This window comes from Ursus americanus, chromosome 12 (assembly GCF_024610735.1).
Source record: "Ursus americanus isolate L20-20 chromosome 12, mUrsAme1.1.p, whole genome shotgun sequence".
Lineage (NCBI taxonomy): Eukaryota > Metazoa > Chordata > Mammalia > Carnivora > Ursidae > Ursus > Ursus americanus.
This window is the reverse complement of record NC_142138.1, coordinates 37,116,624-37,140,931: the sequence shown is the minus strand read 5'-3', so window position 1 is coordinate 37,140,931 and position 24,308 is coordinate 37,116,624. Positions and strand designations below refer to the sequence as shown.

General features: G+C 35.9%; 1 protein-coding gene across 1 annotated transcript; it reads right to left on the bottom strand.

Moving 5' to 3' along the window:
• Nucleotides 1-626: 626 nt before the first annotated feature.
• RPF1 (ribosome production factor 1 homolog) lies at nt 627-19,123 on the bottom strand. Its single transcript, XM_045801911.2, has 9 exons — nt 18,855-19,123; nt 17,351-17,407; nt 15,571-15,651; nt 6,003-6,098; nt 5,066-5,219; nt 2,421-2,503; nt 1,830-2,011; nt 1,505-1,631; nt 627-855 (listed from the first exon to the last, which is right to left on the bottom strand). Exons 1-9 carry the CDS (start codon nt 19,080-19,082, stop codon nt 814-816), a joined length of 1,050 nt encoding a protein of 349 aa, XP_045657867.1. The 5' UTR covers nt 19,083-19,123; the 3' UTR covers nt 627-813.
• Between the last annotated feature and the right edge of the window lie 5,185 nt (nt 19,124-24,308).

Here is a 24,308-nt window from a genome sequence, read left to right as displayed (position 1 = left end):
GACTTTTTTATCCTTCCCAGGTCAGGAGGAAGCTGCTAATACTAGTTCCTACTCATGAGTTATTTGCAGGATTAACTTTGTTTTAATAAATATTTTTAATAAACTTTTGTGTAGGGAATTACCATTACACCTAAAAGTTAATTAGTTCTTAACAGATTGCTCTCCTAATAAGGACAGTAAAGACTGGACATACTAATTCCATTAGATGTTAAGAAAAACCTCAGAGTTTTAAACATTTCTTGAGTGGAATACTATACTACAATGTAATGAGGTACAAAATACCAAGAAAAAAAGGAACCAAAGTTTAGCTTCAGTAATTTGCAACTGTTAAGTCCTTGGTAAACCACTTTGCTTTAAAATTTTTACCATTCTGAAAGGCTTAAATATTAAACATCCCAGAAACCTGGCCTCCCAATATATATTCATGCAGGAAACAGAATTAAAGTTATGTGCCAGATCAAGATTAGTCTGGTAGAAAACCACTGGGTTAGTATCTGCCAAGGACTGTATTTTCTCTCTAGACCACATGTCCCGTGAAAGTACAAATGGGAAAGTTAGTTTGAATCTTGATTCCAACTTACAATTAACTAGAAATAAGAGAATTTTTAGGAAACTTAAACTGCAACTTCTAAATTCACCAAAATGACTTTTATTGGTATTTGCTACATAGACAGTGAATGGTAATTCATGGCGCTTGATATTTTGTCCAGACATGAAAAGGTTTATGAAACCAGTAAATTTGAAAAGGGTCTTCTGTCATAAATCCAAGATAGTCCTGTTTAAGCACAACTGAATAACTACTCCTTCAATATTTTATAAATGGAATTTTCTTCTATTTGTATCCATTTCCCGGGGCTGAAAATTAGAAGAAAAAAAAAAGTAAACAATTTATAGGTAACAATGCTAAAAAAAAACTTCTGGGTCCATTTCAGAGACTGAATAGTCTTGGTCTAATAAAGTTATTAAAAGTTACTGTTCTCATACGTATGTGTATAATATATATATAAAATTTTGAAGTAAAAATCATACCTAAGTGAGCTATTGCTTACTAGAAAAGAGACAGGTTTTAAAATAGTGAAGTTTTTATTTTTGACTTAAAATGATCTCCAAACTTGTACAAAACCTCTATAGCAATAGTTTTCAAACATACAGCAGAATCATAACATTGGCTTATAAACAGAGTGCTGGGCCCCACTTATAAACTAAGTGCTGGGCAACTTAGGGTTGCTGATTTGGTAGGTCTGTGGCCCAACAGCGTTCCTTCCTAACAGGTTCCTAGGTGATGCTGCTGGTCCACTTTGAGGACCACTGATCTTTAGGATAATTCAGATGAACCAGGGTTCATCACCAGTCCAAAATACCCTATCAGAAATTGGTTCTTTCAAGCTTATGGAGGTCAGAAGCCTAAGTTGAGATATAAGTACTCAAAGCACAAAGTACGTGATTTCCTTCTCATTCCATTCTTTTAAAATGATCTAAATGGCTTTTGAAATAAGGCACATACCTTATGGACCCATTCATATTCTCCATATTTAGAATCAAAGGTTCCTTTCTGAAGAGATCTTAATTTTAAGGTAAAACGTGGTCCAAGTTCCTGAATTCCCACTTTCTTTTCACTCCTGAATATGTACCTTCAAAGATAAATGGAAGAATTAAGGGGAAACACAGTCTGAATGAATCAAATGTAATTTCTTTAATGTGATAGAATTCAAAAGATAATTTATTTCTCATCTACAATACTTGTGACAATACATTAGAAAACATGTTTATGTTGAAAATGTATTTCATGATTTAAGTCAAAATCTAAGGGGTTAAAGTACCTTCCTCACCTATGAAATCTGAAGAAGATATAGTCCCGTTGATTATGGAATGTGGCAACTTGCCTCCCAATAAACTGAGGATTATGGGGAAAGAGAGATGCAAACATACGTCCAACAGAATGACCCAGCCTTGTTGTAAAGTTATTCAAGATTATTTCAGGTATGTGTTCTGTAGGGTCCTTGCCTCTTCTCTGGAAAAATGATGAAAAAAATCACAAGGAATTCAATCTATATCCTGATATTGCGAATTCAAGTTTCAGAATTTACGTGACGAAAATTTTAAAGGTATCTTTTTTATGACAAACTACCACAGATGACTTACCAATCCCATGAAATAAAATATATCTAAAATTATTTTAACGTGCAGTGACTGGACCAAAAAGTCGTACTAGAAAAGTATCCTGTTTCACAGTAATGAAGGCTATTGCCTGTCTGCCATAACTCAATTACAATCTTGTAAGAAAACTGCCAGTAGATAGAACTTGCTTTGAGCAGAAGGACAAATGCTATTATAAAAGCAATTTGATCTGTAAGTTACAGAGCTGACTAAGGATATACTGCAAGGAGACCAATGCCAATCAAGGAACAAATAAAACTTACCTTAATTTCTTTACGCAAACGAACACTGCTCATTTTAAAGTGAGCAGTTGGGCCATTTGGCAAGTGACTTAGAATTAATCCATCTGTTCATAAAGCTAAGAACACATTGAACTCTGTAATTTAAATCTTAAATTGTACAAATAACTGGTCCTCTGTATGTCCAGAGGCTCCTAAAATTTGTAGCCAGGTGAACAGGCAGGTGCGTGTGCTTCTGGGTTAGCAAAGTTTCATACCATACTCAAAACTAAAGCCCCATAAGTCAACCCAAATATTTCAAAAAACAGATTAATCTATAGTAGCCCCACTTTTTCTCTTCACAATATGATAAATGACATCACCCTCAAGAGGGTATCCTGGGTATTCAACTAAACTAGGCAAGAAGGCTTAGGTCCACTACCCTAATGGGAATGGTAAGATAGGATTCTAGCATAATTTTAGCATTGCAACAAAAAAGTTTACCTCCCTGTTCAGAGGCCTTATAACCCTAAAAATGCACTTTCATAAACATATACACACATTAGTATGTATATTTTTTATACATTTGTAGGGTTAGTATATGCTGTCAGCTTTGAATACTATCTCAAGACTAGAGACTCCTAAACTCTCTTCTTGAAATCAAAGTTATTATGTCTCTCAAAAGACAACCTCTTATTCTTGGGATTACTGTGCCACAAATTAAAATCAACTAATTAATAACCATTTACTGATTGTCTACCACAGAGACTTCTGCCAGACACACTAAACTATAAATGAAGTATACCTACAATTGGCAGGGTTAGCAGCCCCAGGGCTTTGGAAGTCTGGAATGCAGCTACCTGTACAACATTCAAGTCTTTGTAACACAGCTTGATTCTTCCAAATACTGAAGCTTAAAAGGAGGTCAGAATCAGACTATTCCAAATTATCTGCAGTTTTACGAAACAGATCTTGCCATCTTTTTATAAAGGCATCAACATTCTCCCATTAGCCTGTGGGTAATCTTCAATTTTCTCCTTCCCTTCCTTACCAAATCCTATTTACTGCTTTTACCCTCATAAATTCACTTCCATAGCCTCTTTACCCTTACTGCTATTCTCTTAGTTGAGTCCTTGAAATTTTCCACCTACGTTAAAACAGTATCCTAGTTGGTCTGACCTCTCTCACCATTCCATTCCAAGTACATTTTCTAACAGACTGTAAATCTAGTTTATATATAATAAGGTATGGGACGCAAATGTCATTTTATCTGTACCACGGTTTTTCATGCTAAGTGAAAAACAAAACTAGATACACCTTGAGTCTTGACAGCTGTTCATATTTCAAATACTTGCAATATTTAACTCCTCTATTCAGGCCCACTTCAATGAATTCCTTTATGTTTGTTATTGTTCTATATATTCGGGAGCAACTCGTACAAGTGGATAATGTCTTTAACTTGCATTGAAAATAATAAGGCCCTAAAAGTTATTTAGGTTTTTAAAACACAGCTTTTAATCTATTTTAAAAAAACAACAACAAAAAACAGTGTTCATTGATTAAAACAAAATGTTATTCTGGCAGCAGGAAAGTCCTGTCCCTATTTTTTATGAATCCTTAATAATTTAAATAATTTGACCCATTCACATGATCATCTTCAAAATTAATGAGCTCATAGGGGAGCCTGGGTGACTCAGTCAGTTAACCTGCCAACTCTTAACTTTGGCTCAGGTCATGATCTCAGGATCCTGGGATGGAACCCTGCGGGACGGGGCGGGCTCCGCACTCAGCAGGGCTCTGCTTAAGGATTCACTCTTTCCCTCTGCTCCTCCCCTAGTTTCATGCACGCTCTCTCTAAAAGTAAATAAATCTTAAAAAAATTAAATTACATTAATGAGCTCACAGGCACCATTCAATAAATAAGTAAAACAATAGCACCACAAAAACAAATCTAGGTATCTTTAGGTGCTCTCTCATCTCCAAACGGGAAAAAATACCTTGGGTTCATGTGACACGGTCACCTCAGATCTGAGACTCATAGAAAAAGGATAGCATATTCTTGGCATCTGAAACAATGGCAAACACATAATATGGGCTCAAATATCTACCTCAAAAATGTAACCCTATGATACCACCCCTGGTAACATAAAATCTAGCCACATCAAACTACTTGCAGATCCCCAACTGGGTCAGCTCCATCATGCCTCTGCCTTTACAAACAGTGTATCTGCAGTGGGCACTCTTCCATCTTATTCACCTCATTCACCCATATTCACCTTGACTGAGCTTAAGCATCTTTTTCTTATAGTCCTTCCTCCCTCATATCCCCAGCGCAGATTTTACCAGCGTGTGCACTCTATCTTGTACTTCTTTCATTGTACTATCCACTCTACATTTTTGTTAGTTTACTTATCTATTTTCTCCTACTAGATTATGAACTCCCTGAAGCTCTTGTTTATCTCTGCCTCTTTTACTAAGGATTAAAGTAATGTCTTGCCTGTAGCATTTACTTAATGAATATTTCTTAAATGAAAAGATAAAATTAGTTCATAGAATCTTGGATAGACACATAATTTTCTAGCTTAAAAAATTATCTTCTTAAAGTTATAGAAAACATTTCCTTATTTCAAATATATTTTAAAAGGGGGTGAAGGTGAGACAGGAAAACTTCTTTAATAAAGAAAGGATACTTGGTGTTTTACGATCTTCATTAATAACGATCAAGTCTGTGAAATCTCTTGAAATACACTGTGGAATAATTTTTTTCAGAGCCAGTCCTCTTCTGTAATAAACATGTGAATTTGGTATAACTGTGGAGAGCTGTTCACAGAGTCGTACTGTTCTCTGCAAAACAAATTAACAGAAATCTTTGAAGGTGAAAAGGAATAAAAGTCTTATGTAGTAAACAGAAGGAAAGAAGTAATGATTAATATGTGTTATTACTAAAGGGCAAGGGTAGGGAAAGAATGAAATCTGAACTGTATTTAATCCTTTATCAAAGGATGACCATCCTAAAGCAGTGGTTCCCAACTGGGGGTGATTATGCCCCACTGGAGAACATTTGGCAAAAATGGTTATAACTGGTGGTACTGGTGGGGATGGCTGGTAGTGGTATCTAGTGGATAGAGGCCAGACATGCTGCTAAACACCCTAAAATGAACAGGACCACCCCCATAATAAAAAACTATGCAGCCCAGAATGCTAATAGTACTGAGGCTGATAAACTCTATCCTGAAGAATCATGCTTAGAGAACCTGTATCACATCACAGTATTAATTTTATTTAGCTTATTCGTAGGTATTATCTATGGCAATTACTGATAATTTAACTCAGATCTTCTGAAAGGAGTTCTTTTAAATAGTCTTAAATAATGTAAGAAAATTAAGAATTCAATAACTAGGGGCACCTGGGTGGCTCAGTCGTTAAGCGTCTGCCTTCGGCTCAGGGCGTGATCCTAGCGTTCTGGGACTGAGCCCCACATCAGGCTCCTCTGCTGGAAGCCTGCTTCTTCCTCTCCCACTCCCCCTGCTTGTGTTCCCTCTCTCGCTGGCTGTCCCTCTGTCAAATAAATAAATAAAATCTTAAAAAAAAAAAGAATTCAATAACTATACTGATTGATATGTTTACCCCATGAGGTCTATCTGATGTCGTGATGAGAATCTTGGGAGAAGTTTGTCTGTTGAAGTAAGAAGCAAATTCATCTGTAGCTTCATCATAAGCAACCTGTGAACAGAAAAAAAAATGTAATTTTATATCAAATACTCTACTAGGCTAAAATTTTAAACGTAGCTCCAGCAGGATTCTATGACACTGACTACCTTCCTAGGTAATAGGGGATTTAAAGAAAGCCAAGAAGGACTTACATGGCAACATGAATAGGTTGAGTGATTTTCTATTTCTAGAATACAAGTATAAAACCGGAAAAAATTGTCAGAAAACAATTTCAAGACACAAACTGAGCGGTGTTTATTCTTTTAAAGATTATTTATTTGAGAGAGAGAGCGAGAGAGTGTGTGTGTGCATGTGTGAGAGAGCAGGGGGAGGAGCAGAGGAAGAGGGACACAATCTCAAGCAGACTCTGTGCTGAGTGCAGAACCCAATGCAGGACTCAATCTCACGACCCTGACATCATGACCTGAGCTGAAATCAAGAGTCGGGTGTTTAACCAAATGAACCACTCAGGCACCCTGAGCCATGCCCATTCTTGAAAAATGGCTAGGGCTATGAGCAAGCACATCAGGAATCTTGCTTTGAACTATTTCATTTCTTCCATCAACATGGCTGTGAAAATAGTAGCTTTGTCAACTTTAGGTCTGATGGCAGGCAAGAACCAGCAATCTTGAATCCAAGGGTGGTGGACTGGATTGGGGAGAGGTGGCTTTGAAAACCCTTGATCTGCTAGTCCAAGGATACGGGGCCAGTTCAAGATAGGTGTGGACCAGCCAGAAATGTAAAGAACTAAGGAAGTGAAAGAGCCATAGAGGGGTCAGATCATCTCCACAAATCCCTGGCTGACAGCTGAACTACACATGGGAGAAATCTAAAAAACCAATTCACATGAAAGGCCAGGGAGACTTGAGAACTGGCTTCAACTCTGAATGCATCCTCAACCCACACCCAGCTCAGCTGATAGAAGCTTAGAGGCTCAAGGTATCTCAACACAATCTGCACCCAAATCACTGGCTTACCATTAAGCCACCCAAACACAGGGACGATCTCTAGGGAGGCAGGTTAAAAATAAAAAAAAACAAAAACAAAAACAAAAAAAAAAAAAAACAAGTAGAGACACACAGTGCTAATAAAGGGAATTCAACTTTTAATGTTTGTGGGCCCTGCTCCTGGGCTCCCAAGGAAGCCAAACTTTTACCAAGGTCAGGATGATTTCATCAGGGGCGCCTGGGTGGCATAGCGGTTAAGCGTCTGCCTTCGGCTTAGGGCGTGATCCCAGCGTTACGGGATTGAGCCCCACATCAGGCTCCTCTGCTATGAGCCTGCTTCTTCCTCTCCCACTCCCCCTGCTTGTGTTCCCTCTCTCGCTGGCTGTCTCTATCTCTGTCGAATAAATAAATAAAATCTTAAAAAAAAAAAAAAAGACTTCACCAAACTTCAAAGCATGGGCTCTATTTCTGCCCCAAGCACACACTGTATATCTGCTTTGTTAACAAATAACTTTCTAAAAGAACATTTTAAAACTAAAGATGAGTAAAAAATCTCCCTAAGTTCTGTTCCCTTGCCTCCAAAGCCTGCAACCTTGCACATACTAAAAGCGTAAGATAAAGTTTGTAGTTCTCTGAAATGTCCTTTGTCATGATGATTTATAACTCTCGATGTAACAAAAAACATATATAACCCTGTATTAAATGTTCTCTCTCCGGAGTACTCTCTTCTTTGTCAAGACTGTATATCCTGGGCAGCTGTCCTCAACTGGGCTTTCCTCCTTTTCTTTCCTTCTTCATTCCTTCCTCCCCTCCCTTCCTCCCTTCCCTTCACTCCCTTTCTTTTTTTTTTTAGAATAGGAATTCTACAAGGTTTGTTCATTTTGCGTAGCAAAATGTAGCACTGACAGTGCTACTAATGGGGAGACAGATTCATTACACAGTTTAAATCCAGGCAAGTTACTACCACAAAAAAATCAACTCAAAAAATAAAACAGTCCAGAGTTACTGTAATATGTTGTCTAAAATGTACAGCTTCAGCCAAAAAATTAGGTATTTACTATGACCCATAATCAGTTAAAAAGTAGCCAACAAAAACTGTCTCTCAGTGGGCCTAGATGTTGAATTTAGTGAAAATTTCAAAGTAGCCATAATAAATATTTTCAAGAAATAAAGAGAAAAAAGGAGCTTAATGTGGATCTAAGATGGCAAAGAATCAATGGATATTTATTAATCTAATTTCAAATTCAATCTGAAGAACAGAGAAAACAATCATTAAAAAAGGAGCAAAACTGAAGAAACCTGTAGGACAATGTTAACCATTTCAATAGTGTGTGAAAAGGGAGTCTCTGGAGGCCTGGGTGGCTCAGTCCGTTAAGTGTCTGCCTTAGGCTCAGGTCATGATCCCAGAGTGCTGGGATCCAGACCATGCCAGGCACCCTGCTCAGCAAGAAGTCTGCTTCTCCCCCTCCCCCAGCTCCTTCTCTCTTTCTCTCTCAAATAAATAATAAATAATCTTTAAAAAAAAAAAAAGGAAGTCTTTGAAGGAAAGAGAAGGTAGAAAAAAGTATTTGAAGAAATGATGGGTGAAAAATTCTAACATACAGCTACAAGCTCAATAAACCCCAAATAGGATAAAAAGAACAATAACCTAAACACCTCAAGGTCAAACTGCTAAGAGCCAAAAATAGAACATTTTGAAAGAAATAAGAAAAATCATGTGCAGGGGAACAACTATTAAAATGGCTGATTTCTCATCAGAAATTATGAAGGTCAAAATGTAATGGAATATGTTCCAAATACTAAAAGAAAAAAAAAGTCAACCAAGAATTCTATAATTTGCAAAATTCTTTCAAAACTGAAGGCAAAATAAGCATATTTTCAAATAAACAAAAATGGGATAATTAGCTATTAGATCTGTTATAAAAACAAAAACATAAGGAGATTCTAAAAGTTGAAAGAAAATCCTACCAGATGGTAACTCAGATCCAAGGAAAGGAAAGAAGAGCACTATAACGGTAAATACGAAGGTAACCATAAAAGACTTTTTGTGTTTGTATGTGTACATTCTTAATTTCTTTTTTTTAAAAAAACATGAGATTATTTAAAGCAGAAATTATAACACTGCATTTGTAACATAGGCAAATGTTGTATATATGACAACACCATAAACAAGAGTAGAGGAAACAAAGCTATACTGGTGTAAATCAGCTATACTTTACCAGCATCATGTCTGTATTTACGTGAAGTAGATTGCGATAAATTAAAGAAGTATGCTGTAATTCCTAGAGAAACTGCTAAAAGAACCGTAAATATATAACTCAAAAGATTGAGAGGAATTAAAATAGCATACTTAAAAATATTTTTTAATATAAAAGAAAGCAGTCAAGGAGGAACAGAGTAAAAATAAAGATATAAAATATGTTGAAAAAAAAGCAAAACGGCAGATGTAAATGTAACTACATCAAAAATAAACATTAAATACTAATTGTCAGACTGAATAAAATAGCAATACCCAACCATATGCTGTCTGTGACATTTTTAATTCAAAGATAAACTGGTTAAAAGCAAAAGCATGAAAGAAGATATAACATGGCAACAGTAACCATAAGAGAGTTTAGGTGGCTATGTGTACATGAGACAAAGCAGACCTTAAGAAATGTTGCAATGAACAATTTAAGGGACGGGACAATAAGGGACACTGGATTACAAGTCAATACATTAGGAAGATACAATAATTACAAATGGACACACACCTGGAAAAAAGTAAAAGCAAAAAAAAAATTTAAAAATAGGTACGTACCTAACAGTGAACCCCCAAAAAGACACGAAGCAAAACTGAAAGGAACGGAAGAAATGACTAATTCGAAAATTATAGCTATAGATTTCAATATTCCTCTCTCAGTAACTGATAGAATTAGAAATTCAGCAAGTATATAGAATAATATGAACAACACAATCAACCAACTTAAAACTCTCTTAACAATCTACTTCAAAACAGCAGAATATACATGTTTTCCAAAAGAACACAGAACATTCTCCAGAACAGATCTTGCCCTAGAGCAGAGAACAGTCTCTTTACTTGAAAAGCACCTAAAATCAAACAGAGTACGTTCCAGAACCACAATAAAATTGAATTAGAAATCAACGGCAGAGATGTATCTGGGAAATCCTCAAGTATTTGGTGGAAATTGAACAACACACAGCTTAATAATCAAAACAAAGAAGAAATCACAAAGGAAATTAGAAAATATCTTGAACAGAATGAAAATGAAAACACAACAAATATCAAAATGCATGGGCTGTGGCTAATGCAGTGCTTAGGAGGAAAACCACAGCTTTATGTGATTATATTAAAAAGAAAGAAAAGTATAAAATTAGTGATGTAAGCTTCCATTTTAAGAAACTAGAAAAAGAAGAACAAAGGAAACCTTAGCTGAGTTGAAGAAAAGAAATAATTAGGATCAGGGGAAAAACTAATGAAATAAAATACATCAAGCAAAAACAAAACAAAAGCAAAACCAAAAACTGATGAAATTACAAGAAGAAATCGACAAATCTTTCATAAGAGATACTTAGTTTTGAACAATAAGGAAGGAAACACATCTTAAAACTTGTGGGATATACCAAAAGTGGTACTTAGAGGGAATTTTGTGGCCTTAGTTGCTCACTATAGAAAGGAAGATGAAAAGTAAGTTAATCAAATAAAAAGAATAAACTCAAGAGAGTAATAGGAAATAAACGATAAAGATAAGGTGAGATATAAGTAAATTAGAAAACAAAGTTTCAAACAGAGATGATCAAAAAGTAGTTTGAAAAGAGTTAACAAAATAGATATTATCTCTGGTGAAAAGCCCAAATAAATAATATTAGAAATAGAAAGGAACAATACTGCAGTCTCCCTTATACACACAGATATACATATTCTAAACAAAGTACTGACAAACCAAAACAATGTATAAAAGATAAAACATCTTAATTAAATTGAATTTATCCCAAGAATGCAAAAGAGATTTAACATTAGAAAATCTATTTCCTTTCCTACATTAGTACAAGAAAGGAGAAAAACTGCATACTCATCTCAGTATTTGTAGAAAAAGTACATAATTATCTCGATATTTGCAGAAAAAGCATCTGGTAACATTTTACATTCATTCATGATAAAACAAACAACCCCGCCAGCAAGAAAAGAATAAACGGATTTTCCTTAACTCATAAGGAGAATGTACCATTAAAGACACAAACATTAATGATGGCATGTTAGAAGTATTCTCTTTAAAATGAGGAACATGGCACAGATAACACTATTGCTGTTTCTATTTATTTGACATGCTGGAGGTTCTAGTCAGCGCATAAGAAATAAATTATTAACGGACTGAAAGTTATTTGCAGAAATGATTAGCTAAGCATGAAATGAAAACAATATTTAAACAAATTATTAGAAACTACTCTTTAGAAGATCACAATCCAAAAATCAAGGCACTTTTATAAATCAGCAAATAAAACAATTTTCAGAGATGTGATTTACATTAATAAAAAATACAAGATACCCAGCAATAGCCCTAATAAGATTTATGTATAAAACTTGCATGAAGGAAATTATAAAAGTCATTGAAATGCATTTTCAGTACAAAAGACCTACCTAAAAAAAGCAATATAAATAGAACCCCTAAGTTATCTGCTTTAATACAATTTATAATTTTATATGGCAGACCAAAGGTTCAGAAAGAGAACATCCGTGGAGAGAGAGATTAGAGGATGGGGGTGGAGAGGGGCATTTTCCTCTAATAGATATCAAAACTTAACATGAAGATAAATAATTAAGATATAGCAACAAACTGACCCAGAAAAGGGCCAAGTATATATAGATACTTGATTTATGACACAGCATTGTAATTCACTGTGGGAAAGGTTGTACTACTGGAAAAATGGTGCTGGGGAAACTGGTTACACAGGGTGGGGGCAGGAAAAGAGGCAGGGGAAGAAAGAAAGAAATTGGTTTTCTTTCTCATGCCAAAGAAAGAAATCGATTCCTGATGATTAAGCACATACATGTGAAAATCAACTCTTCAATTTTTTTTAGGAAAAAAAAAACGAGAACATATGATCAGAGGATAAAGATTTCTTAAATATGACCAAAAAAACATTAAATATTAAAAAACTTTTAAACTCAACTATGTTAAGGACTTTTATTCACCAAAAGACAGCACAGAAAAAGTAAAAAGAGCATCTACAAATTGGAAGATAATTATATATAAAAGATTAGCATCCAAAATATAAAAAAAGTTCTACAAATCAGTAAAATATACTATAGGATAAAAAATTGGGCAAAAGACACGAGCTGGCATAACTTTAGCAAAAACACAGAGCATACATGAAAAGACGCCCAACCACATTAGGAATCAGGGAAACGCAAACTCAAACAATGAGATAGTCCTTTATCACTAGCAAAGTATTGGTCAGCATGTAGATGACCAGAAACACTGCCCTTATTCTATGCAAGTGAAAAATGATACAACCACTACTCTGGAAAACATTTTGGCACCACCATGTAAAGTTGAACATTTATATACTTCATCACCCAACAAATTTTCCCCTAGGTAAATATTTTGGAAAATATTACATATATGTAGCCTCTAAATACCTATGATTTCCAATTTATCGCCAGCCAAGATCTCTTCCCTATCTCCTCAATGACAATTCCATCCTTCTATCCTTCCAACTGCTCAGGCTAAAAACCTCAATACCATCTTCAAATCCTCTTTCTCTCACATCCCATTTTCAATCTATCAAGAAATTCTAGTGGCTCTAATTTCAAAATATACCTGGGAAAAAATCCCAAACCTTAGCATTAAATTGATTCTCAACACTCAATATAACCACTGTAGCCCAAGTCACCAACATCATAATCTCTTTCTTGGATTACTTTGATAGCTTCCTAAGTACCTATTTACCTCTCTAACTACATTCTCAGTACAGCAACCAATTACTATTAAAAATTAAGTGTGATCATATCATTCTTCTATTTAAAACGATCCAGTGACTCATTTCACTAAGTATAAAAACCCAAGTCCTCACGATGGTCAACAAAGCCACTGCTCTGGCCTCCGCTCTTCCCAATATTCTCCCTGGCACCTCTTCTATAACCCTCTCTTTTGCTCACTTAATTTCAGCATACTGTCTTCCTTGCTGTTCTTCAAAAACACGCTAAGCATGCTCCTCCTGACTTAGAGCTTTTGCATTAACTGTTTATGCACTAGTTTTTATACTGGCCATTCCTTGGAAACAAGTGGGTAGAACTGCAAGGAAGCCAACTCCTTTACATCCAAAAATGGCTAATATCTTTACATCCTTCAAGTCTTTGCTAAAAGGTCATCTTCTCAAAGAAGCCTACCCTGACCATTGTATAGAACTGCAACCCTAACCAACAGAAAAATGGGCAACAGACATGAACAAACAACTGATTAAAAAGAAAAGCATAAAAAGATATTCAACCTCATTCACAAGTGAACAAAAAATTAAAACTACACTGAGATACAATCTCTGACCCATAAGACTGGAAAAAATTATTTGTAATTGCAAAATCTTGAGTGCAAGTTTGAAGAATAATATACGTTTACATAATCTCAAAGTATATCCCCCGCCAAATACTTATTACAAAGGGAAAAAAAGAAGTATAATGGAAAAATCAACAATATGTGACTCCTAGTAAGAGACACCAAAAAGAACGTAAGATCACATCTGTCGTATACCTGTCAAAAATACATAAACTGAACATAATCATGAGCAAATATCAAACTCATATTAAGTGACATTCTACAAAAATGTCAATGTCATTAAAAGCAAAGAAAGTCTGAGGAACTGTTCTAAATTAAGGGAGGTTAAAGTCATTATAATGGAATAAAATGCATGAGCTGGGATTTTTCTTTTGCTAAAAATGACGCCATCTGGACAACTGTAGACATCTGAATAAGTTGTCTAGACTAGATAATAATCAATGTTAATTCTGTGATTTTGATAACTATACCCTGTGCTTATTAAGAAAATCACACTTGTTTATAAATAAAATCCACTAAACTATATAGGAGTAAACAGGCTTCATGTCTGCCATTTACTCTCAAGCATTTCAAAGAGAATACAGAAGAAAATTGTGTGGTACAATTTAAAAATTTAGGAAATCTAGGTGAAGGGCATACATGAATTCCCACTTTTCTATTAAATCTGAAATTATGTCAAACTAAATAAACATACACACACAAATACTCTTATACATATAAAATTGCAAACTCTCTCCACTCCAGGTAGTCCTGAATCTACTTGACCCAATTTTTTTTTAAGATTTATTTTAGGGAGACAGAGAGAGTACATGTGGGAGGAGAGGGAGAAAGAAAATCTCAAGCAGTCTGAGCACAGACTCTGACTTAGGGCTTGATCTCATAACCCTGAGATCATAACCTGAGCTGAAATCAAGTTTGACGCTTAACTGACTGAGCCACTCAGGAACCCCTCTTTCACCCTATTTTTTAAGTGTAGTAACTTATCACCTGCTAACACATAATTTATTTTATTATGTTCATTGTTTGTCTCTCTCCCTAGAATGTAAGTTCCAGGTGGGCTGATATTTTGTGTGTATATATGGCAGAGTGTTTGGTGCACTGGTGGATCCCAAGTCCCTAAAACAAATCCCAATACACGGCAGACAATCAATGAACATTTATTTGCTAGAACACTGACTGACTGAATGAATGAATGAATGACTATATCAGGAAATGTTAAAGAATGTCACTAACAGTACTATTTGAGAGCAAATATAACCAAAACCAAATCTGCTATCCCCCCCCAACCAAAAGTTTAAAAACCTTGATTCTATCACTGTACTGTCGCCAACTCTTTAAAGGGAAAATATGAAAAGTGACAACTGGATGATTATCTTGAAACCAAGAGTTTTAAGGACACAGAAAATACCACCAGATTGTTATCCTTATATCAAAATGTCTCATACTACAAAAACCTATAGTATGAGGAATGCTTTTCAAATGATATTAAAAACAAACGAAGTACTATACAAGATACTAAATGACAAAAGTTACCTAGGCAGAAAATATCATACATTTCTAGAAAATAAAAAGTAATCACTGCCTTTTTCTATAACATTTGAGAAATTCAATTATGAAATAATCTATAGCAAATAATATGCCAACAGTATAGCTGAATCAGTCCATTATACAACTTCACCAGCCAGTACTTTAAATTAAATGTCAATATATGAACAAATGATTTATCGAATGTGGCCATCCAAATTTATTTAAGACTTATAACATTGGGGCGCCTGGGTGGCACAGCGGTTAAGCGCCTGCCTTCGGCTCAGGGCGTGATCCCAGCGTTATGGGATCGAGTGCCACATCAGGCTCCTCTGCTATGAGCCTGCTTCTTCCTCTCCCACTCCCCCTGCTTGTGTTCCCTCTCTCGCTGGCTGTCTCTATCTCTGTCAAATAAATAAATAAAATCTTTAAAAAAAAAAAAAAGACTTATAACATTACCTCTTCATCATTAGGGTCTACTACAGTTTCATCATATACTCTCTGGTTGTCAATGGTCTTTGGTATAGGCTTTGGTGGAGCCTAAATAAAAGAAACAAAGATTAAGTTCAGAAGCATTAATAATTTTGCATTCTGATTGGGGACGAATAACAGAAATTTACAAATAATCCAAAAACTAAATCTGTCCTCATTTCCATTGCTACATCAATCCTAATAATACTGAGTAAGAGGTTTTTAACTCTGAGCAGAGACATAAACATCCTAGAAAAATTGCTAACTGAATGAAATGACTTAAAACTTTGCAGAAGTAGCTGAAAGAAGGCGGAATTAAAATAATTATCCACTAAGAAGAATATTAAACAGAATGAAAAGAAATTACAATTGACCGTTAAACAGCATGGATTTGAACTGTGCAGGCCCATTTACATGTGAATTATTTACACTACAAGACTATAAATGTATTTTCTCATAATTTTCTGAAAAACATTTTCTTTTCTCTAGCTTATTTTACAGTAAGCATACAGTATATAATACATATAACATATAAAACATGTGTTAATTGATTATTTACGTTATCAGTAAGACGTCAGATCAATAGTAGGGTATTAGTAGTTAAGTTTTTGGGACTTTCAACTGTGCAGAAATGGAGATAGTCTGCAACCCAATTGCCATGTTGTTCAAGGGTCAGCTGTATAAAGATTATCTATATGTAGCTTTGTTCCAATACCTCCAGAAAGCTATTCAGAAATAAGTAACAAAAGCTACAAATCTATCTGCTGAACTGGTAATTCTAGTCTGAGGCATTTATGGTAAGGAATGAAAGGGAGGAGAGATTTATATAAAGAAATATGCATTATCACTATTATTAGTGGAAATGAACAGCAAATAGGGCAAATATCCAACAAAAGGGTAATGACTACGAAACTTTAACATAATGGAATACTGTTAGAATTGGCAACATACATACTTAGTTTAGACCAACAAGTTGTGTAAATGAAATGCTAAGGAGCAGGAACACAGAACTCTAAGCATACACTGATTAAAATTCAAAACATATGTATGCTAGCAGAGATATGAAGAAGTATGAACTGGTAAACTATTTAGGATTTTATTTTTTATTCTATGAAACAAATATTAAGTTTTAAAAGTAATTTTTAAAAGGAGGCAGTTCTAGAAAGTCATCTTTCAGTCCAAGAAACAAGAATGGTGAAATTTCCAAATGGTGATTGGCATATTTACTGTAATTGACTGATTACTGAGCGTTAAGAGACTAACATTGCGTGACAGGATTCTGCAGGTCAAAACAGTCTAACACTGGCAAGTCTGACAAGGCCTAGACTGGGGAGCTTCCCCATTCCCAAACTCAGGAAGATGAGTATCTGTCTCTCAAACACATAAAATTAAGTAAAATAAGTATGTTAAAGCAGGCATACCATTTATTTGAAACTTCGAAAAAAATGCATAACACCACTATTGTGTTCATCATTTAGGACACAAAAAAAAGAAGTGCATGGGAACAAAACATGGCAATTTTAAGTGGTTATCTTTGGAGGGGAAAGCAATCAGGAAGAAGCATACAAAAGACTGAATATTATTTGCTAATGCACTGTTTCTAAGCTGGGTAAAGAATAGAAAAGGGTTTGTTATATTATTTTATTTTCACATCTTTTATACACTGGGAATATTTTATAATAAGTTTAAAAGAAAATGATACAACATAAATATCAGGTAGCATTCTGCAATGTAAGACAGAAAGCAAACGGCTACAAATTTTATTTACCTTATCACCAAGAGCTTCTCTCTCTTTCTTAAGTTTTTTCTTAATTGCCAACTTTTCCTAAAAAGTTTAAAGAAAAAAACAATATTGAGAAACCACCAGTTATATCACAAACACATACTAAAACTATACATTACTAATGCTATGACTACTTTAACTGAGCAATCTTCGTAATGTTTTAAAATATCCTGACACAGATTTTCATACCTAAGTTACTGTAAACCAAGTGAGCTGGCCAATCAAAAAAATAAATAAATAAAGATCTTGCTCCTTCAAAAAAAATCTAAATTGGCAAGTTTGAATATTTAAAGTTTTACTAGCTTTAACTTTTACTATGAAGTCTTAAATTAAGTAAAAATGTAAAATGTATGCTTAAATAAGTTAACAAGTTTTTGTTTTATTTTGCATTCCTAACAAGTCACGTTCTAAAGAAAACCATGGCTATGCTGCTTGCTTCTTTGGGGAAGTACTAAAAATAAATGAGAATGGGAAATACGTTTCCAGATTGTTCCAATAAACCATTAGTTACCCATAAATCTTACGATCAAAATATGCTTTTAAAATTATTAAAAACTTGCAAGGTGAATTACAATTGTACTGTAAATCTGTACCTTCGGGAGATTTCTGAACAGAATGTTTAACACACAATAGAAAGTACTCTCCCCACCCCGTCCCGGCAGTGCCTGTCTACCCTCCACCCATCAAGTCTCAGATTACAGTGTCAAGAAGTCTTCTATGAGACCCTTCCCGCAAACGCGCTCACCTAGAATGAGTTAGATTCTCTATGTACTCCAATAGCACTTTGGCGCTTATAATGAATAAGGCACAATCCACGGCCTCAAAAAATCTAGCATCTAGTAACAGGAGACAGGCAAGTAAAAAGAATATTATGTGTGTGAACTTTTACGACGTACCAAAATAAACAAATGCTTGCTTCCAATTGCAATTTAACCACAAATAAGCACTGTAACCTTGAGTTTTTTTAAATCTCCTCATATTTTATCTCCCAGAACAGTATGAAGACAACGCTATAAATACAATTACTAGAACCTTTACAAAAATAATTTCGGTAAGAGTTGCTGCCCAGGAATCAGAGAAGCATCACTTTGGGTTTCTGTAGTGTCCATTTTACAGATTCTAGGAATCAGCCAAACTTAGGGGGACTGGGCGAAGCAGAGAGAGAGGAGAATTTCGCCTTCCAGGTCAGGAGGGGGATTTTTCACTGCTAGGAGAGCGGGACTTCTTGCTTTCATTCTCAGAGGGGGAACCTAGAGAGGGGCTGGAAAGGAAGAGAATCCTTGACTCTCTGGCAAAAAGCTGAACCTAGAGGAAGTCTCCAAAGCAGTGTGAGGAGAACAGGACACAAGAACGTCAGCCTCACTCCTTTAGATTAATTACCGCCTCCTGGACGCCAGGCACTAGCCGCCACGCAAAAGCTATTCCCCACTACCCCACGCGCGCACGACTGATGCAGCGCATGCGCCCTACCGCCTCCGCCCCGTCCTACCTTACGCTGCTGCTGCTTCCACCTCGTGAACATTAAGTGTCGTCGTTGTTTGTTCTTAATTTCCGAAATGCTGAAGCCTGGGGGAAAGGCAGCCGCTTTCGGGGGCTGGACCCCGCTTTCCGTCGCTCCATCCTCAGCGACTGCAGTCTCCTGAGGTTCTTCAGCGGTCGCTTTCCGTTTCAGGCCTTTCTTTACTCGGCTGCCGCTCTTATCCCCGGCCTTCGCCATGCTGTTTGCTTCTGGGCGTCTGTACGGAAACGGAAATGGCAGCCCCCTCTGACTCCCTCACTATACTTTTACTTCCGGGGTCAGGAAGGTCTTAAAGAAAAACGTGGACCATTTAAGAAGGTGGCGAAATTTAGGGGCGTCTGGGTGGTTCAGTGGGTTAAGCGTCTGTCTTTGGCTCAGGTCATGATCCCAGCGTCCTGGGGTCGAGCCCCACGTGGGGCTCCCTGCTCAGGGAGGATTCTGCTCCCTCTGCTCCTCCCCCTGCTAATTCTCTCACTCTGTCTCTCAAATAAATAAAATCTTAAAAAAAAAAAAAAAAGAAAGAAAGAAAGAGAAAAAAAGAAGGTGATGAAGAATAGACTTGAGGAAAGTTTAGGGGGCTTGCCCAGCTGTATGAATGCTGAAATGATACATTTATAGAATCCTTTATTGAACATCTACTGTGTGCTAAGCCCTCAAAATATTGGAACAGAACAGCAAAGTTTATGTCCTGGAAGAAGACCTGAAATAAGCACATAAATAATGTGGCTAGCTATAAAGTAACACATGGCACGGAGAAAATAGAATAGAATGAAGGAAGATGAGAGGGTAAAGGGGCAGGTTGCAGCTTTTAAATAGGATTGTCAGAGTAGCCTTCATTGAAAAAGTTACATTAAGCAAAGATTTGAAAGAGGTAATGGGTAAATTACGCAGTTATTTGAGGGAAGAGCTGCTCATGTGAGTAAAGTTGGTTATCTAGGAGAAAAGCTGTCCAGGCAACGGAAACATACAATTCCAAGGCTCCTAGTCCATAGCAAGCATCTTATGTTTGGGTAAAACCATGGAAGCCAGGAGTATTATGAGAAAGAAGGAGAGTAGGTGGGGAAAGGGTTTAGAAGTAGCAGATTGTGTAGGATTTTGTAAGAACTTTGGCTTTTATTTTATATGAGATGCACATCTCCTGGAAGATTTTGAGAAAAGAAACAACATGATTTGACTTACATTTTGAAAGCATCATTCAGGCTCTTCTTTGGAGAATAGACTTTATTTAGGGGAAAGAAAGTGAAAGTAGGGGAGAAATGACAGTGGCTTGAACCCGAGTGGTTCTAATGGAGGTGGTGAGAAGTTATCAGATTCTTTTGCAAGGTGGAGTTCCTGTGCATGAATGAAGTGCATGAGAGAAAGAAGTCGAGGATGACCCCAAGACTTTTGAACTAAGCCCCTGGAAGGATGGGGTTGCCAACAGTTGAGATGAGAGAGACTTCAGGTAGAGCAGATTTGAAAGGTAAGATCAAGATTTCAGTTCTGGAAATAATTGAGTTTGAAACACTTAGGAGTCAACTGATTGTTCTTTCAGTTGGAATGTATGATTCTGCAGCAGGAGAGAAAGGTATGGACTAGAGATAAAAATTTAGGAGTCATTGGCATATAGATAGTATTTCAAATCATATAGTGAGTGTGGATTAAGAACTGAAAAAGAGAAGGGGACGAAGGACTGATCACCGGAACAGTCCTACATAAAGAGCTGGAAAGAAAAGGAGGACCCAGTAAAGGAGAATAAGAAGAGAAAATGAAGAAAGTGTCATAGAAGCCAAGTAAAGAAAGTGTTTACCCAATGGTTAAATTTTTCTGTATACCTCATTTTAATTTTATGAAAATGTCATCCAGAGACAAAAGAATTCCTTTTGGTTTACTGTTAGAAACTGCCTTAATTTGAAGTAATATGTTTCAGTATTGACATTGAGTGTTTTGATAATCCAGTAGTTTGGTGTCCATGCTGCATTTTTTACCCATTTAAGTTCTTTTAAACAGGATATTGAAAACATCAAAACTGTATTTTCCGAATGCGAACTCCGTCAAAACCTGCTATGAAGTCACAAGTCCAAAATCGTGATTAGGAAACTAAAACCATCATACTTAGATACAAAACTGACTTACACAATACAATAGAAAGGAAAAAATGTTGAGCTTTAAAATCATTGACATATGGCTCCAATAAGTCATAAAATACTATGTCGCTTATTTTAAGAGGAATAACCAGGTCAAGAACGAGGAGGAGGAGGAGGAAGGGTGAGTAAGAGGAGACAAACCAGGGAGAGTAAGAGGAGACAAACCAGATTAATCTAAAAAATATAGACTGAAAAAATATTTTGGAAGTATCTTCTAGTCTTAATATTAATATTAATATTAATCTAAAAAATATAGACTGAAAAAATATTTTGGAAGTATCTTCTAGTCTTAACATTTTATCTCCCTACATTTAATATATCCTTTCCTCATAAGAACGCAAGAAAATCCTGAAATGGATTTAGATAACTGTCTTAAATTTATTCAGAGGTACCATATGAATGAGACCATAGCTGTTTAACATAGAGACTTCCTGTTTTTCCTTCATGGTTTAGTTGTAGTAACAGTTGTATGAGTTGAATGAAAGGATTTCTGTGATCAGAATAAAATCCTTATTCTGAAGAAGTCACAAAAGCATTGGTCAATTCGGCAAATATATATTTAAACTATTCAATAAATGAACAGCGTGAATGAATATGATGGAAACAATGGGCTCTATGTTCAGGTTTGTATTGAAACCTTTACTCAGTTGCCTAGATGCTATAAAATCTCAATTAAATTACATATTCTCTGTGAGCCTCAATTTCTTGACCTACAAATGGAGCTTATTATATTGCCATATAGAAACACACCTAATAAATGCTAACTAGCTGTTTTTGTAATTCTAGATATAAGAGACTATGCCAAACATTGTGGAGAAGAAAAGACATAACTGCCCTCGAGTAGCATATAGTTTAGAAGCTGAAGCACAATTCTAGTGTATGTATTTCTTTTAAAAGATTTTATTTATTTATTTGACAGAGAGAGAGACAGCAAGAGGGGGAACACAAGCAGAGGGAGTAGGAGAGGGAGAAGCAGCCTTCCTGCTGAGCAGGGAGCCCAATGCGGGGCTCGATCCCAGACACTTAACAACTGAGCCACTCAGGCACCCCTCTAGTGTATGTATTGAATAGTGGTCAGTATAGAATGCTTCTTAACTTGATATCCATTTCAGCCATTTACTTTTTGCCACTATTGCAGCATTGTCTGCTATTTCCAGGGCACGTTCCCTGTAGAGGGTATGTTATTTTAAAATGAAACACTTATTTTAAATATTTAACAAATACTTTTTGCTTATTTGTTTTAGTTCTGATACATGAGATACCCTGAAATACAACTCTCGGACACCAGATGAATTCAACGATCCAAACTAATAAATGACCAAGATTTTGTTCAGAATATTGGATCTATTATTTTATAATATGGCTTAAGCTCTTTATATCACAAAAATTATTCCAAAGGCACAAAATATGAATCCATTGCATAAGAACAAGGGGCACAAGTTTTGGGGTTGGAAGATGTTTTACTTACAATGTGGTATAAACCTCTGATAAACACAAAGTAAATTAATGCTTCCTGAACTTGAATAATGCCATATAATTTGTTGGTAAGAACTGTTAAAGAAAAAGCAACATGAAAGCCACAGTTTGAAAATATGTCTAGACCAGCACTCATAGTCATGTAACCAAGACTTAAAATATCCTGATTTCCCCAAAATACTGACTGACCTAAAACAAAACTTAAAATTTTTTCAGGTCAATGCCACCTTATAGCTTCCTAGCCAGTGAGCAGCATACAAGCTTGTACAGTGCTACCACGCTAAAAAGATTAAGTTTTTAGTAACCAATCACAATTAAAAAATAACAACAACAACAGCAACGTACTCCCTCATTCATGCTTTACAAACTGAGCCGTAGCTGCTAAAAGCTGAGCTCCTAACCCCTTTTAGCTTGAAGTCTCCCTGTCCGTCTGTGAACAGTTTTGTTTCTTGCTCAATAGAACGTTCCTATCAAACAAAGCTCTCGGAATTTTCTTTTGACAAGAACAATAAACCTATTACAGAACTAGCCTCTCATCTGTGGGTGTTTCATGGGTACCCAAGAGCTGTTTTGGTCACTTAAACTACTTATCTCAAGGAATTTTGAGAGTTCTCTTTTCTGTTTGCTCTATACTTTAAGTTATCTAAGTGCTTAATGAGGTTTGTTTCTCAGGCTTTACTGACCCAGGAAGTAGGGTGAAAGTTATTATGGGGATTTCATAGTGTCAACAGGACTCTCACAACAGCCACTCTCCTTTGAAAGAAGTTTAAGTCAAGAAGAATAGAATCAGTACAATTTTGGGAGGAGATGTTAGAATCACACCCCCTCCTACCGGAAAATGAATTAGTGACTCAAACATGAAGACTTTTCCAATATTAAAAACCTGAAGAGTACTCATATGGTGAATACTGTCTTCTCTCTATACTCCACACTATGAAAGAGACATAATGCATGTGCTGGCCTTACTAGAAACCAGAAATATATTAGGAAACCAGAAGTTTTCTTCCAGAAATAAGTCTTCGGATTGTGATTTTGGAATAATTTCTCATCCCCTTGAGGCATTTAACTTTTTCCAGCATATTCTAAACTTGGCCATGAGGCTATAGGATACAAGGGCAGTTTTTGCTATATTTTCCAAGTAGCTTGATCCTTAGCAGGAAGGTGAGCTGTTTGGATAAACAGATTTTTTTTCTGCCTGTTATTATTTCCATAGTGTATGGAGTTCCACATGTGACTTGGCCAGTGATACTATTTTATTTTATTTTATTTTATTTTATTTTATTTTATTTTATTTTATTTTATTTTATTTTATTTTTGAATTAAGTAGGTCCAAGCCCAATGTGGAGCTTGAACACATGACCCTGAGATCAAGAGTTGTATGCCCTCTCAACTGAGCCAGCCCGGTACCCCTGGTGATACATATTCTTGACTCTTACCTGACCAGGGAAAGCAACACCACCATCAAATTTCAGTTTCACTAAAAGATTACCTCTGAAAATGATTTCTGATTGGTGGAGTTCATCAAAGGAGCTTTTATTTATATCGTTGGAATGTATAAGGTGCCTCTGGCTTATGTTTCTGGTAATGGAGTAACCATAAATATAACTTAAATAGCAACCTGAAAGGGCTTTTATGTGTCTAAGAATTTTTTCTGTTGATTGATTCATTCAACACATATTTATTAAGTCATACTTTGTGCCAGATCCTCTGGCTATAGCAGTCAAAAAGAAACTACTCCTTGTCATCAAAGAACTCCAGTGAGGAAAGACAAACCAGTACACAAGCAAATCCAAAAAGTGTAAAATGTTCTAGGACTGCTACC

Excerpts from the sequence above, each read along its gene's own strand:
- RPF1 (XM_045801911.2), bottom strand. The coding sequence starts at position 19,082 with ATGGCGAAGGCCGGGGATAAGAGCGGCAGCCGAGTAAAGAAAGGCCTG. Across the intron at positions 6,099-15,570 it reads TAGACCCTAATGATGAAGAG|GTTGCTTATGATGAAGCTAC; the intron begins GTAATGTTATAA and ends TTCTGTTCACAG. Across the intron at positions 2,012-2,420 it reads GTTTGCGTAAAGAAATTAAG|AGAAGAGGCAAGGACCCTAC; the intron begins GTAAGTTTTATT and ends TCATTTTTCCAG.